General features: G+C 43.2%; 2 protein-coding genes across 2 annotated transcripts in view; one reads left to right on the forward strand and one right to left on the reverse strand.

Annotated features, from left to right (window-relative positions):
- Positions 1–16204, forward strand: part of LOC308088124 (uncharacterized protein) — a 98233-nt gene that overhangs the window by 21278 nt on the left and 60751 nt on the right. The gene's annotated exons all lie outside the window — the stretch shown is intronic.
- On the reverse strand, positions 530–13778 carry LOC308088262 (rap guanine nucleotide exchange factor 1-like; the record flags this gene model as incomplete). Its single annotated transcript, XM_080432664.1, has 14 exons — positions 530–705; positions 879–1019; positions 1817–1914; positions 2812–2913; positions 3104–3182; positions 4070–4164; positions 5215–5299; positions 7126–7314; positions 7780–7872; positions 9692–9776; positions 11672–11747; positions 11867–11993; positions 12612–12652; positions 13626–13778. The coding sequence occupies 14 exons, from the start codon at positions 13776–13778 to the stop codon at positions 570–572; spliced, it is 1500 nt and encodes a 499-aa protein (XP_080288790.1). The 3' UTR covers positions 530–569.

Raw genomic sequence — 16204 nt, forward strand, 5'->3', positions numbered from 1 at the left:
TTGAAAAAGCAGTGCTGGTTTTCTTCCAGTTCACCGCAGAGGGGGGGGGGGGGGGAGGTGTCAAAAACATGTAAGCAAAGTTGAACGGTGTTGACGTCTCCGAGGTACAGAGACTAGGGGGACGACCACGATGATTTACCATTCTTTTACTCTGATGGCACTGAGTCGGCTGAAGGCGACTTGGCAACGTTCAGCACGGAGACTCGCTGGCCTAAGCTCTCTCTGCAGGACGCCTCTCATGGCTCAAGTCACCTTCACCTCCGTCGGTGTGTACTGCGGGGACATCAAAGCCTCCCGCTTGCTTCATCTCGCGCCGAAAAACGAGTTGCACCTTTTTCAATTCGACTCGTTTTTCAATCATACTGTAGCATATATGCAGTATATACTGTATGTATATATATATATATATATATATATATATATATATATATATATATATATATATATATATATATATATATATATATATATATATATATATATATATATATATATATAAACAACCTTTCACAGTCTTCTCATTCAGCCAAATCATTCCTAAAACCAGGCGGCTGCCGTCTCCTCCCACATCATCTCTGATTGGCTCGTGGGGTATTCCGTGGGCGGATCCTAAGAGAGAGTTCCCATAATGCCTCCTCGGCCAGGTGGTCACTGAAGCCGTTAAAGAACGACACGATGTCCTCGTTACGAGTTACAGAGTAACGACTGCAGAGACAGACAGACAGACAGACAGACAGACAGACAGACAGACAGGAGATTTATGTGATTTTTTTTGTTGTGTATTGATTGGATTGATTGTATACTTTATTAGTCACAAATGTAAACAGAATAAACATGTAATAATAGATATATAATAGATAATAGAGAAATAAACGAACATTTGCTGAAAACTCCTCACGGTGTCCAAGATGTTGAACTGCTGCCAGCGCTTTGAGAAGTTCACCTTTGACCCCTGTGATGTCATCACCTGGTCAGGGTTCCCCAGGTGGACGAAAGTCAGATCCTGGAGGATCAGACCCCTGGACAGACAGACAGACAGACAGACAGACAGACAGACAGACAGACAGACAGACAGACTCTAATTCAATGCTTGGTTGGTCCTGCATACATTATTTAACATTATTTTACTGGTTAGTATTTGAGACCTTTACTAGAGTCAATCATTCTTATTGACCTTGAACATGTATATGTTGTCACTGTATGTATAAATATTAATATACCTACTCTGGTCATTGAAGGTATTGTTTGTATTGCTTTTATGTTCTTTTAATTATGCTGTATTTGTATGAGGTTTCGCTTTTATGTTTCTTATACTATGTTGTATTTTTATGAGGTCGTTATGATGCTATTGTGAATGGAAAGCACTTTGGGTCAACTTCTGTTGTTTTTAAATGTGCTATACAAATAAACTTTGACTCTACTTGACTAAATGAATTGAATAAAGGTGACTTGACCTGGACTTGTACCTGCAACAACCAGGGCCTCTAGCTGCCCAGGCGGGCTCACTGACCACTCAGCTATGGCCGCCCCTTAGGTATCACACCTTTCTTTTGTTGTATCTTTATATATGTGGTCAAGACTTGTTTCCATTGTGGTCCTATGTAATCAATTCACCAAAAGAGCATTGAATATTAACACATTAATATGTCAACAACAAATATAAAAGGTAGGAGGAGCTAGAGGTCAGAGGTCATACGTACAGGTAGGAGGAGCTATAAAGGTCAGGGGTCATACATACAGGTAGGAGGAGCTATAGAGGGGTCAGAAGTCATACGTACAGGTAGGAGGAGCTATAGAGGTCAGAGGTCATACGTACAGGTAGGGGATGCATGGAGGTTCCACTTCCGCCAAAGCTGCTCTGTAGTTTCTGAACGATGATGAGCTGTCAATCAAACTGCTGTACTCCTCCAAGGCCTGCACACACACACACACACACACACACACACACACACACACACACACACACACACACACACACACACACACACACACACACACACACACACACACACACACACACACACACACACACACATCAAATGAACATAGATTTGTATTTCGGTGTGTGTGTGTGTGTGTGTGTGTGTGTGTGTGTGTGTGTGTGTGTGTGTGTGTGTGTGTGTGTGTGTGTGTGTGTGTGTGTGTGTGTGTGTATGTGTGTGTGTGTGTGTGTGTGTGTGTGTGTGTCTAGTAGACTTGACTACTGTAACGGTGTCTCCACAGGTCTCCCTAACAAATAAATCAGACTGCTCCAGTTCTTACTAAAACCAACAAAGTGGAGCACTGACTCCCTGACTCCCTGTGTGTCAAATAATTGATTTAAAAATACTACTGTTATTCTATAAAGCTTTAAATGGTTTAAATACTACTGTTGGTCTATAGAGCTTTAAATGGTTTAAATACTACTGTTGGTCTATAAAGCTTTAAATGGTTTACAATTAGGAACATATTCATGTTGGGGTTGGGGCTGAGATTAGACATTTAGAAGTTAGGTTTAGGAGTTAGAGTTAGAATTCTGCTTGATTATACTGCACTTAGTTTCTCGCTGGTGTCGTGCTACAAAAAATAGCCGATATGCAAGCCTATAAGCTTGTAGATCTGCTATTTTCCAAATTCAGGGTTACGGTTAAAAATGGCAAAGAAAATGTAAAAATGCCATTCATAAAAACGTTACCCTAAAATGTTGATGCCTGAACAAATATTGTAATACAAATCTGTGTGCGTGTGTGTGTGTGTGTGTGTGTGTGTGTGTGTGTGTGTGTGTGTGTGTGTGTGTGTGTGTGTGTGTGTGTGTGTGTGTGTGTGTGTGACCTCTGCAGTGTTTCTCTGCCAGTCTAGTCTGCTGAGAGGAGCGCTGTCCAGCGCAGAGAGGACACACAGGTACGAGTTGAAGTTATTCAACTTCCTCAGGTGCTGCAAGAACACACACACACACACACACACACACACACACACACACACACACACACACACACACACACACACACACACACACACACACATACACATACACACACACACACTTGAGAAGGATGAATACATTCATGGAACATGATTTTCATTGTCCTCACTGATTCAGGGTCAGCACAAGGTCAAAGCTTACCTTCATAACTTTGATGAATTTAAGCAGCAGTCTCTCTCTGTCCTGAGGCCTTTCCTGTAGAATGACCACCGAACGCACCCTGACGCGCGCACACACACACACACACACACACACACACACACACACACACACACACACACACACACACACACACACACACAGTTCAGTATAACTTTATCGTCAACCAGAGTGACCAGTGACTAATGTGAACCAGGTCAGTTTAACACCTTAAACACTATTTAGTATGGTTTACCAGAAGGACAGGACTAGTTAGTGTGGTTTACCAGAAGGACAGGACTAGTTAGTGTGGTTTACCAGAAGGACAGGACTAGTTAGTGTGGTTTACCAGAAGGACAGGACTAGTTAGTGTGGTTTACCAGAAGGACAGGACTAGTTAGTGTGGTTTACCAGAAGGACGGGACTAGTTAGTGTGGTTTACCAGAAGGACGGGACTAGTTAGTGTGGTTTACCAGAAGGACGGGACTAGTTAGTGTGGTTTACCAGAAGGACGGGACTAGTTAGTGTGGTTTACCAGAAGGACAGGACTAGTTAGTGTGGTTTACCAGAAGGACGGGACTAGTTAGTGTGGTTTACCAGAAGGACGGGACTAGTTAGTGTGGTTTACCAGAAGGACGGGACTAGTTAGTGTGGTTTACCAGAAGGACGGGACTAGTTAGTGTGGTTTACCAGAAGGACAGGACTAGTCAGTGTGGTTTACCAGAAGGACAGGACTAGTCAGTGTGGTTTACCAGAAGGACAGGACTAGTTAGTGTGGTTTACCAGAAGGACAGGACTAGTTAGTGTGGTTTACCAGAAGGACAGGACTAGTTAGTGTGGTTTACCAGAAGGACAGGACTAGTTAGTGTGGTTTACCAGAAGGACAGGACTAGTTAGTGTGGTTTACCAGAAGGACAGGACTAGTTAGTGTGGTTTGCCAGAAGGACAGGACTTGTTAGTGTGGTTTACCAGAAGGAGACGTTGTTAAAGTGTTGGGTGAACTCGGTCAGGTTGGGACACTTCTCTTCATTCTGTTCCTTGGACCACAACAACGCCTCTGGAAGCTAGACAGACAGACAGACAGACAGACAGACAGACAGACAGACACATCATAGGTCAAGTTCAGTCATCTGATTGGCCAACCCAAACACGTCACGTCACGTCACGTCACGTCACGTCACGTCACGTCACGTCACGTCACGTCACGTCACGTCACGTCACGTCGTTAGCTTTAACGTAACGTTTGTAGCCTCATAGCCAACATACAAAGTGACAAAGTGGACAAAAGTCATAAATATGGAAGAATGTTTATATGTTTGTATTATATTATAATATAGACAGAAGAATGTGATGGAAGAATATCAGTAATGTTGTGATGGAGGAGGAGGAGATGGCAGTATCTTTATCAAATTCAAAGAAAAGTGGGTGAGAGCAGAAGGTATAGTATGAGAAGTATAAAATATAATATATATATTACATATCGTCTCCGTCTCATAAGTCCAAAACTGTTCAGGATTCAAATTCAAAAATATCAAAAGTAGCAACTACGGAGAAGTAGGGATGGAGAATTGGAATCAGACGTAATGGATAAGGTGTTGGCATCGATTGGAATGGATTCTAGCAGGATTGACCTGACGTGACGTCATGTCCGGAGAGACGAGAGTCATTTCATTTCAACCAAATCACTGACACAAACATTATATTGTTTTAATGAAGCATGACTTCAGTTGAATATATTGCCAACTACCAGTAAAAACAAGGAACATTAATGTAATAGCTTGCATGCTCGTATCGCCTCAATGTCGCCTATCAGACGAAGACAACATGCTCTACCTTAGATTGTCTGTGTAAATTAGATGAAAGTGATAAAGTGTCCCCACTCCCCAGATTAACCCCTTTGCCAACAGCTACCAATAATAGACAAAGGATCAATAGTGGGATCAATAAGGAATCGGCTGTGGTGGAAAGTAACTAAGTACATTTACTCAAGTACTGTACTTAATTACAATTCTGAGGTATTTTTACTTTACTGGAGTATTTCCAATTTTCAATACCTTTACTTCTACTCCACTCCACTACTACTGTATCCCAGAGGAAAATATTGCATTATATACCTCAATCTTATAGAAGAGCTCAGAGTCCAACAGTGTCAACTGTTCTGCTACGTCCTGACTCCTAAAGTCATGCAGGGTACCTGGTCTATAGGAGAAGAAGAGGAGAGAGGAAGTATATTATTTAGGTTATTGTGTATCATTATTATTATTCTTTTTTTTCTAGTGCTGCTTTTTACCCCTTTTTCTCCCCAATTTAGTCGTCATGCCAATGAATTCCACACACACACACATTTGTGTGTTGTCACCAAGGGGCAAACCCCCTTCGCTGGAATGGACCCTTCGCTAAGCTCCACCCACTGGTGGTGCGAGGTTAGTCAAACCCAGGCCTGGCAAACTCTGCTTCTCACCCATTGATTTGCATGTTAAATGACGTCTTTTCCCCTTAGAAATAATCGATCATTTCAGGAGCAAGAGCTTCAAATTCTCTTCTAAATCTAGTCAACAAGGCCTGCAGTAGGTTATGCACTGGAAAAATGACATTATTTCAATAAACTAAAAACACAGGAAATGTTAGAGGGAGTAATAGCCATGGATACACGACGGTCGTCTGTCTCGACCGTCATGGATGAACTTCAACCTGGTGTTTGCACTTTCTCCATTTATGGCCCGTACATCTACAGAAACGTTCATATTTCAAATATAAAGTGCTTATCCCATGGCCACGGAAGTTACATTTATGTACGGGCTCTCAGAAGTACCCGTATCATCCGTATTGTTCAATAAAAAACATTTTAATCTGATCGGTGGCCATTTTCTCCATATACTTTCAACAGAGCGACCCTATCGGTTGGTAGGTGTATTGTACTCTGATGCATTATAATTATGAGAAAATGGCCACCGATCGGATCAAAATGCTTTTTATTGAACAATACAGAATATATGGGTACTTTTGAGAGTCCCGTGCATAATTGTAACATCCGTGGCCATAGGGTAAGCACTTTATATTTGAAATCTGAACATTTATATAGATGTATGGACCGTAAATGGAGAAAGTGCAAACACCAGGTTGAAGTTGATCCATGACTGTAACAGGAGTTTTCATGTACCGCAGGGTAAGACTGCAGTAGCAGTTAATAAATAGACGAACAAATGAATTAATATACTTTAACGTGCAGAATCCGAAACAGGCAGCGCTGTGATTTGGAATTTTGTTACAATTACGGTGATTAGTAATTGAAATGATTGTCACCTGCCATAGCTGTCAAAGTTATTTCAGCCGCACACACACAATCATTTGGAACATAATAGCAAGAATAGGAATACCACGATAACGCAATGGTGACTATGAACCAGCAACAGATTCCACGTACCTAAAACCGTTGGTGGGTGCTTTTCCCAAGCTGAAATTTGCGCTTAAACTGCACGGCTGAATGGCTGTGATTTACTTAAGTATGGCACATTCACCGCCAAAGTTTATTCATAATAAAATCACCCACTGCCAGGGTTTTTAATCATTTTTTTTATAGATTTAATGTGAATTATTTGTCCGTTTATTTTTTAACATTGAAGTGAATGGATTTTTTTAAATAATTTTTTTTATATCTTTTAATTCGTTAGGGTTAGGGTTATACATTTATACTGAAAAATTAGAGAAACATTTTAGGAATTCAAAAACAAAATTAAAAAAAAAAATTAAAAGGGGAGAATTCTCCCCTTTGGCGGTGAGTGTGTTAAGTACACTTTTGAGGAATTTGTACTTTATTTGAGTATTTCCAATAAGTTACTTCTACTCCACCACAACTCAGAGTACTTTTACTCCACTACAATTATTTGAAAACTTCCCTGAAAAAGTCCCTGTCCACCACCAGTGGTGGGCAGGGACTTTACCACCCGAGCGCCATGTTGTAAATAATAGCATGGCAATGTGTTGTGCTACTTGGCTAAGGTCAAAGGTCAGAGGCTATAGCTTACCTTGCAGCCACGCCCATGGCTGAGAGTGGGCGGAGAGACAGAGGAGCGCCAATCAGCTTCTTCCTCTGCACAAGCTTTGATAGGAAGTTAGTGCGCAGGAGGCAGGCCAAGGCCAGCTCTCCTCCAATCACAAGACTGAACACCAGTTCCATCAGCAGAACCTGCAAATCACCATCCAGTTCCACTGCACTGGACACACCCACCACGCACACACACACACACACACACACACACACACACACACACACACACACACACACACACACACACACACACACACACACGCACACACGCACATTAGAGACAGATACAAAAGGTTGTGTGTGTGTGTTATTAGTGTGTATTGTTCATAAGTCAGGTTGCACAGTGTAAAATAAAAGCCGCACACACGCACACACACACACACACACACACACACACACACACACACACACACACACACACACACACACACACACACGACGTGCTGGTTTCATCAGTGAGATGTAATGAGGCTTGGAATAGAGGAGCGTCTGTGAGTTTAGGTTGCAGAGGTTCCCGGTTTGATGCCTGACTCCAGTGTGTGTGTGTGTGTGTGTGTGTGTGTGTGTGTGTGTGTGTGTGTGTGTGTGTGTGTGTGTGTGTGTGTGTGTGTGTGTGTGTGTGTGTTCTTACCAGATCTCATCCACCACTCTGACCAGCAGTAGGAATGTGTTCTTACTGGCTCTCAGGTTCACAGGTTCAATCCCCTTGCACAGGTGTCTGTACGTGATGTTAGTTAAGGTCTGTGTGTGTGTGTGTGTGTGTGTGTGTGTGTGTGTGTGTGTGTGTGTGTGTGTGTGTGTGTGTGTGTGTGTGTGTGTGTGTGTGTGTGTGTGTGTGTGTGTGTGAATGTGTGTGTGTGCATGCGTGTGTGTGTGTGTGTGTGTGTGTGTGTGTGTGTGTGTGTGTGTGTGTGTGTGTGTGTGTGTGTGTGTGTGTGTGTGTGTGTGTGTGTGTTCTTGGAGAGATCATTGAGGGAGATCCTCATTTACAATGATGCAGAGATTACACATATAAATAACAAGAACAACACAGAAAGACAATATGTTGACAACAATCAGTTAAAACTGTTGCATGTTGACAGCAATCACGCAGCGCGACACGTTGTGAGCTTGTAGATCTGCTATTTTCAGAATGCAACCACGTGTAAAATCAGGCATTACGACGCCATCAACGCACCGCCAACATACATTTATGTCAACAAAATCAGCTGAACATTTAGTTGTTATTATGATATTTAGTCGACTAAAACTACATTAAAACTACAACTTTTCAGATGACTGAAATATGACTAAAACTAAATGGAATTTTATTCAAAAGAATATGACTAAACAAAATGTTGCTGTCTAAATCAACACTGGTTTATCACCAGTAATAAACCTCAGAGCTGAGAGATAAACTGACACACATGTCGCACACATGTCAAACATACGGCCCGCGGGCCGGATCAGGCCCGCTAACTAGTTTAATCCGGCCCGTGAGATGATTTGGCAAAGCATAAAAAAAATCAAAAAAAAAAAAAAGTGCCAAAAAGGTTTTAATTGTTTTTTGGCCAAGTCTACACCTGCAACCACACGTAACTTCCACTTTCCCCTTCTTCTTTCTCGTCTTTGTATTGGTATTGTTTGTGTTGGAGCGCCTCAGTGCGGCTGCAGAGTTCATGTGCAACCTCTTCCAGAGAGAGATAGAGACACTAGAAACTCTGCTGGAGACACAAAACAAACTGGGTAGACTTGCCCCTTGTATTGTAATGTATTTTGGCACAAAAAAATAAAAATAAAGTTCTTAACGGTTATTGATTAATTAATCGGTAAGGCCTAACGGTAAACGGTTAATAAAATGTCTCCATTTGGCCATCCCTATTTGTGAAGTTTACATTTTCAGAATGTGCTTGTACTAACTAAGACTAAGTAAAGTAAACAAAGAAAACTATCTGAAGTTGTTATTGTTATTATTAGTTATTATGCCATGATTTTACCGGTCGGTACCGGTCCGGCCCTCTGGCCCTCTGGCCCTCCTCCATGTGGCCCCTGAGCTAAAATGAGTTTGCCATCCCTGCATTAGAAGCTTACACTTTTTCTTCACGGCGCTCGTGACTCAAAATGAGGAGTTTTTGTTTGTGTGTTACGCACTGGATTGGAACTATTTTTGCAATATTATTCTTCACAGTTTACCTCAAAGAAAGGTAGGCCATAATCTTGTTGTTTTGTAGTTGTTGCTGGCTGGGGTGAGGATCATGACGCTGCTGTCTTGACTTCTTGTGGTTGTGGGTTTGTTTATCAGAGCGTGAGATGCGCGGCGCGCACCAGTTCACGCTAGAAAATAATTAATTAATAATAATAAATAAATAAAGAGGTCTCGGGCTTCGGACGGGCTCGGGCTGTAAAATTGCGCCACCTACGGGCCACGGGCCGGGCCGGGCTGAAATACCACGGGCCCGGGCCGGGCTAGGGCCCACATATTCGGCCCGTGCAGGGCTCTAGTGTGTGTGTGTGTGTGTGTGTGTGTGTGTGTGTGTGTGTGTGTGTGTGTGTGTGAAGGATATCTGTGCTGTAGTTTGCTGATGACATCATAGGGGCTGATGAAACTTCTATAGGTGTAGAGGAACGCTTCACAGTACAGCCTTTGATCTGCACACACACACACACACACACACACACACACACACACACACACACACACACACACACACACACACACACACACACACACAGTCACACAGTGTTAAACAGTGTCACACTAAAGCAGTGAAAATATCAGGACTACAAGTTGTGAGCTTGTAGATCTGATAGTTTACCTATATGTAAAAACTTGAAGAGAAAGTGATTAAGTCTGTCAGTGGGTTTTATAAATATGAAAATGATTAACAAGAGCTTGTGACTAAATAATAACTACATTACAGCAACAATATAACCACTACAGAAAATCATGACGTCACATCTGATCTACAAGCTCACAGCACCGTGAGGCGCTGTGAGCTTGTACATTAGATCTGCTATTTTTTTCCCCTCAACATAGGGATTCTAGTGGTAAAAAAAAGGGTAACACTTGCTATGCATCCCATGTCTATGATGCATTATAAACATACTTATAATGTATTATAATCTGTTTATAACACTGTATAATAATAGTTATAAGAAAGGTTTTCATCACACAAAGATTTGGCGCCCCCCTGTAGTACCCCTGTAGTACCCCTGTAGTACCCCCTGTAGTACCCCTGTAGTACCCCTGTAGTACCCCTGTAGTACCCCCTGTAGTACCCTGTAGTACCCCTGTAGTACCCTGTAGTACCCCTGTAGTACCCCTGTAGTACCCTGTAGTACCCCTGTAGTACTCCTGTAGTACCCCTGTAGTACCCTGTAGTACCCCTGTAGTACTCCTGTAGTACCCCTGTAGTACCCTGTAGTACCCCTGTAGTACCCTGTAGTACCCTGTAGTACCCCTGTAGTACCCTGTAGTACCCTGTAGTACCCCTGTAGTACCCCTGTAGTACCCTGTAGTACCCCTGTAGTACTCCTGTAGTACCCTGTAGTACCCTGTAGTACCCCTGTAGTACCCCTGTAGTACCCTGTAGTACCCCTGTAGTACCCTGTAGTACCCCTGTAGTACCCTGTAGTACCCCTGTAGTACCCCTGTAGTACCCTGTAGTACCCCTGTAGTACCCCTGTAGTACCCTGTAGTACCCCTGTAGTACCCTGTAGTACCCCTGTAGTACCCCTGTAGTACCCCTGTAGTACCCCTGTAGTACCCCTGTAGTACCCCTGTAGTACCCCTGTAGTACCCTGTAGTACCCCTGTAGTACCCTGTAGTACCCCTGTAGTACCCCTGTAGTACCCCTGTAGTACCCCTGTAGTACCCCTGTAGTACCCCTGTAGTACCCTGTAGTACCCCTGTAGTACCCCTGTAGTACCCCTGTAGTACCCTGTAGTACCCCTGTAGTACCCCTGTAGTACCCTGTAGTACCCTGTAGTACCCCTGTAGTACCCCTGTAGTACCCTGTAGTACCCCTGTAGTACCCTGTAGTACCCTGTAGTACCCCTGTAGTACCCTGTAGTACCCTGTAGTACCCCTGTAGTACCCCTGTAGTACCCTGTAGTACCCCTGTAGTACCCTGTAGTACCCCTGTAGTACCCCTGTAGTACCCTGTAGTACCCTGTAGTACCCCTGTAGTACCCTGTAGTACCCCTGTAGTACCCCTGTAGTACCCTGTAGTACCCCTGTAGTACCCCTGTAGTACCCCTGTAGTACCCTGTAGTACCCCTGTAGTACCCTGTAGTACCCTGTAGTACCCCTGTAGTACCCCTGTAGTACCCTGTAGTACCCCTGTAGTACCCTGTAGTACCCCTGTAGTACCCTGTAGTACCCCTGTAGTACCCCTGTAGTACCCTGTAGTACCCCTGTAGTACCCCTGTAGTACCCCTGTAGTACCCTGTAGTACCCCTGTAGTACCCTGTAGTACCCCTGTAGGACCTTCTATACTGTATGTGTTAATGTACACATAAAGTTTATATTCTGCCGTCCTTACCGTTGCTGTCAATCTCAGTGGCGTGGACCAATAGGATGTCGGGAGATCCTGCCTTCACATCTGGCCCCTCCTCCTCCTAGGTCAGAGGTCAGACAGAGGTTAAAAAAAAACATTTACATTTACATTTTTTTTTTTTAAAGTAAATGTTTTGGACTGAGGAGACAGCGACGTCTCGCACGCCCTTGACCTTCTGACCTCTGTCTTCAGGGTGAGTCTGTCCAGGACGTCCTGTTGGTCCATCAGTAACACCCCCTCATCATCATCATCATCATTAGCATGCTGCTCCTTGTGCTCCTCTCTGCCCCGCTGGTCAGGGTGGGAACTACAGGATGGTTATGATTAGGGTACAACAGTTCATCTTTAGTTTTTTACTCTTAACCCATTCAATCCGGGAACGGAGCTCTGTTATTTTACATTTATTTGGCTATTCAAAAATAGCAGATATACAAGCTCATAGCGCGGCACCGAGTGCCACGCTATGAGCTTGTACATCTGCTATTTTTGAAAAATCGTGAAAAGTCTTTGCTTCTGGGGTCCCTGGAACAAAATATTTTTCTAAATTAGCAGATCTACAAGCTCATAGCCCGGCACTCAGTGCTGCACATGAGTATGTACTGTAGATCTGCTATTTTTGAATATCTTAAAATGACATATTCCTGGTCTTAATGGATTAACAGATAGAAAAACTCCTGGAGATGATTAATAGACCATATTCACACGGCAGCCATATTGCCATTAAGTCAATGAAATGCCACCCCAGTTGCCACGGCAACGGGTGGCCTTTTGTTAAATTCCAAAATGGCCACCATGTGAATATGGTCTATTCTACAGTGAGTGGTGAGTGTGTGTGTGTGTGTGTGTGTGTGTGTGTGTGTGTGTGTGTGTGTGTGTGTGTGTGTGTGTGTGTGTGTGTGTGTGTGTGTGTGTGTGTGTGTGTTACCTTTGTTTAGTGATGTCCTCTCCATCTTCTGCCGTTGAATCCTGATGAAGACAACACCGACCTCATCATCATCATCATCATCATCATCATCATCATCATCATCATCATCATCATCATCATCATCACACTGTACAGAGCTGATATCTTTATGTTTTACAATCGTTGTTGTCAGGCAGAAATCTCCATGTTTAAAGTGTTTTCGTAAATGAATGAAAAATAAGTGAAAATAGCAGAACTGCTCACGACGCCTCGCATCTTGCAGATCTACTATTCTCACTAGGGTTAGGATTATTGCGAACGCGGAAGGAGGCGCCTCCGACCAAGTGGAGCTTACTATGTAACTCTGCTTGGGTTGTGTCTCTGTCTGTATCTCTGTGTGCACTGCCTGTGTGCAGCTCCTCTGAGATAAGTAAATGTCCAATTTAGACGTACCATACATCAAATGAAAGGTCTTTGAAAACTGAACACACCTGTCAAGGTTGCGTTTAAGCCCGCCCCTTCCCCCGGAAGCCACGCCCCGGAGAAGGCTCCTTCCCCCGGAAGCCACGCCCCGGAGAAGGCTCCTAAAAACTCCCCATTGAAACCCCATGTTAAATGAAAAGTGCCCGAATCGCTCCGAAACTTTTTCTACCCCCCCTAAGTGGGGGTCTACGAACAAATACTTCGGGCTCGGATTTTGGCTCCGCCCCCCGGAAGTGGGTGAAACAGGCACTTCAAACACTTTGTTGAATTGTTCAAAAACATTCAAAGTTTTTTTTGGGGGAATTTGTATTTTTCTAAGATGCTCCTTTTAACGCAGATTTTTTTTTTATTATTATTAATTTTTTTTGTTGGTTACTTTTTTTAAAAATATTTTTTTTCATTATTTTTTTTAATTTTTTGGCGTTCGCTTACCGCGTTCGCGCGTCTTACTTGTGGTAATTGTTAAACGGGCCATAATTTTCAGGCCCATTGAGAACCGTGTGTGTGTGTGTGTGTGTGTGTGTGTGTGTGTGTGTGTGTGTGTGTGTCTACCAGCTGTCTCTTCTTGGGGGGCAGACAGGGTACATGGGGCAGGGTGAGGTTGGTGAGCTGGTAGACAGACAGGTCTCTGGGTGTGTTGTACTTGTGGCTGCTCTGAGAGCGCTGGTAGAAGAACATGTCTGACACACTGCTGGACGTAGACATGAACTGGAGATACTGGTGGACTGACACACACACACGCACACACGCACACGCACACACACACACACACACACACACACACACACACAGTTTTTAAACGTTTTATATAAAAATTTCGACATTTCAACTTTATTTCAACAGAGAAAGAAAGAGCGAGAGACAGACAGACAGACAGACAGACAGACAGACAGACAGACAGACAGACAGGGTAATGACACACTGTTACAAACTGTCCGTCCAGCCAGGATTCAAAGCATTTTCCACCCATTGGGTATGCACTAGAGCAGCGTTTCCCAACCGCCGTGCCGCGGACCTTCAGTGGTCCGTTGGACATTGCTAGGTGTGCCGTTAAACATTTAGAATGAAAAAGAACAAAATCAAATCAACCTCCACCCCGCCTCGAGCCATTGGCTCATATTCCGTCGCGGACACACAGCCAATCACCACCGAGTCCATTCACTACCATCGCCCTACATGTGTTTTATTGTTGGGTTATATTATGGGCTTTTGACAGCATTGCTTTCCCGTCTTCTTCCCGGTATGGAGGACCTGAACGCCGTACCGGCCCGTTCCGACCCACTTCCACCCCTGAGTACCTGCCAGGCCAGTATAGGTGAAGACAAAGCCCCACATTTGCATTCCTATAGTATTGATCCAAAGCTGGGATTTCTCAAAAGCGACGCAGTACAGTTAACGGCCAGAAAAAAATGCCGTCGGCCTATGCAACAAGACTTAAGTTGAAAAACACAACACCTCAGCTGAGGTGGACAGTAGTGGAGACACTAACCCAGGGGGAGCTGGGGATCGAACCGGGAACCCTCCCCATTCCAAGACGGCCACTCTAGAGCTGGAGGTTGTGGTGTCTCATATTGTCAGCCCAGGAAACCTCTACATCCAGCATGCAGATGCCATCATGCAGCAGGCCCATAATATTATCTCAGATTGCTATCTAGATATCAAGTTGTATAGAGAGGTCTTGCTAGCAACATAAGCCATAGACATTGACCCCCAAAAATATCCTTGGTTGCATCCATGAGTGGAAGAGCACAATGAAAAAACACTCCACAAAATAATTTTGTTTTATGTGAAGAATTGTATCTGTATCCATTTAATGTATACAGTCAACTCAAGCATTGCAGCAATATAGTTGCGAGTTGAGGGTTTTTGGGCCTTGTTTGTGAAATGTAGTTGATTATTTGGGCTTGTTTCCTAGTGTTGTTTAAACCAGGTCCTCAAACATGTTCATGTCTTGTTCAACCATGTCAGAACTTTTACTTTTGAGTACTTTTTCCGCCACTGCATTTGTGTTATAGCATGCACACATGCACACACGCGCACACCTCCATAACTCAGTTTTCACACATATTCACACAAGGGACTACAATGTAAATGAGCTTTTGAACAGTTCATATCAGTTCATTCATGTCCGCATGTACAGTGCAGTATATTCCATTCATGTCCGCATGTACAGTATATTATTTGTGGTCATTCATACTTGTGTATGAGGTTTTTTGTTTTTAAATTAAAAAGAAAATTGGACACCGCAGCTGCTTGCCAAGGACGGTCATTTTTGTAATGGTTTTTCATTTTAAAATTGTATCCGCTTGTATTTGTATCATATTTGATGTTTCTTTTTGTGAAACTATTAGGTTAGCCTATGATGTCTTCTTGGCCATAGCCCATTGAAAAGGAGATTGAAATCTAAAGGTTTTATCTTGGTTAAATAAAAGGATAAATAAAACATGCACAAAAATAAAAAGCACCCAGTAGCTCATGGAGGATGAAAGATACGCAGAGGACAGCTGTGGATGGTCTACATATTTCTAAACTATGTGATAGTTTGAACTAAATTAAAAAGCTGACAACCAAATAAGCACCATAACCTCAAGAAATACAATGGAAAGTATTTCAGAGTCGTTAGCCAACTCGACTCAGCTGGCACCCACATGTGAGTCTACTAACGGTAATCAGAGCACACTCCTACAAGGTTATGTAATCTTATGTATATAAAGGCAGATATATAGTTGCGAGTTGAGGGTTTTTGGGCCTTGTTTGTAAAATGTAGTTGATTATTTGGGCTTGTTTCCTAGTGTTGTTTAAACCAGGTCCTCAAACATGTTCATGTCTTGTTCAACCATGTCAGAACTTTTACTTTTGAGTACTTTTTCCGCCACTGCATTTGTGTTATAGCATGCACACATGCACACGCGTGCACACCTCCATAACTCAGTTATTTTTCTATTATTCACTCGACATCTCGCCTATGGGGAGCGCTCTTTACATCATATATTCTCGTACAATCTTATTGGAAGAGGCTTGATCTGTCACCTGTCAATCACTATCTCCTCCCCCCCTTTATAGTGGGGGGCGTGACCGATCAACCCCAGTTCAATTTTGCTTCTCATTAGAGAACCACGAAAAAGCAAATT

Source organism: Gymnoscopelus braueri (genome assembly GCF_963280865.1).
Source record: "Gymnoscopelus braueri genome assembly, chromosome: 7".
NCBI classification, from domain to species: Eukaryota; Metazoa; Chordata; class Actinopteri; order Myctophiformes; family Myctophidae; genus Gymnoscopelus; species Gymnoscopelus braueri.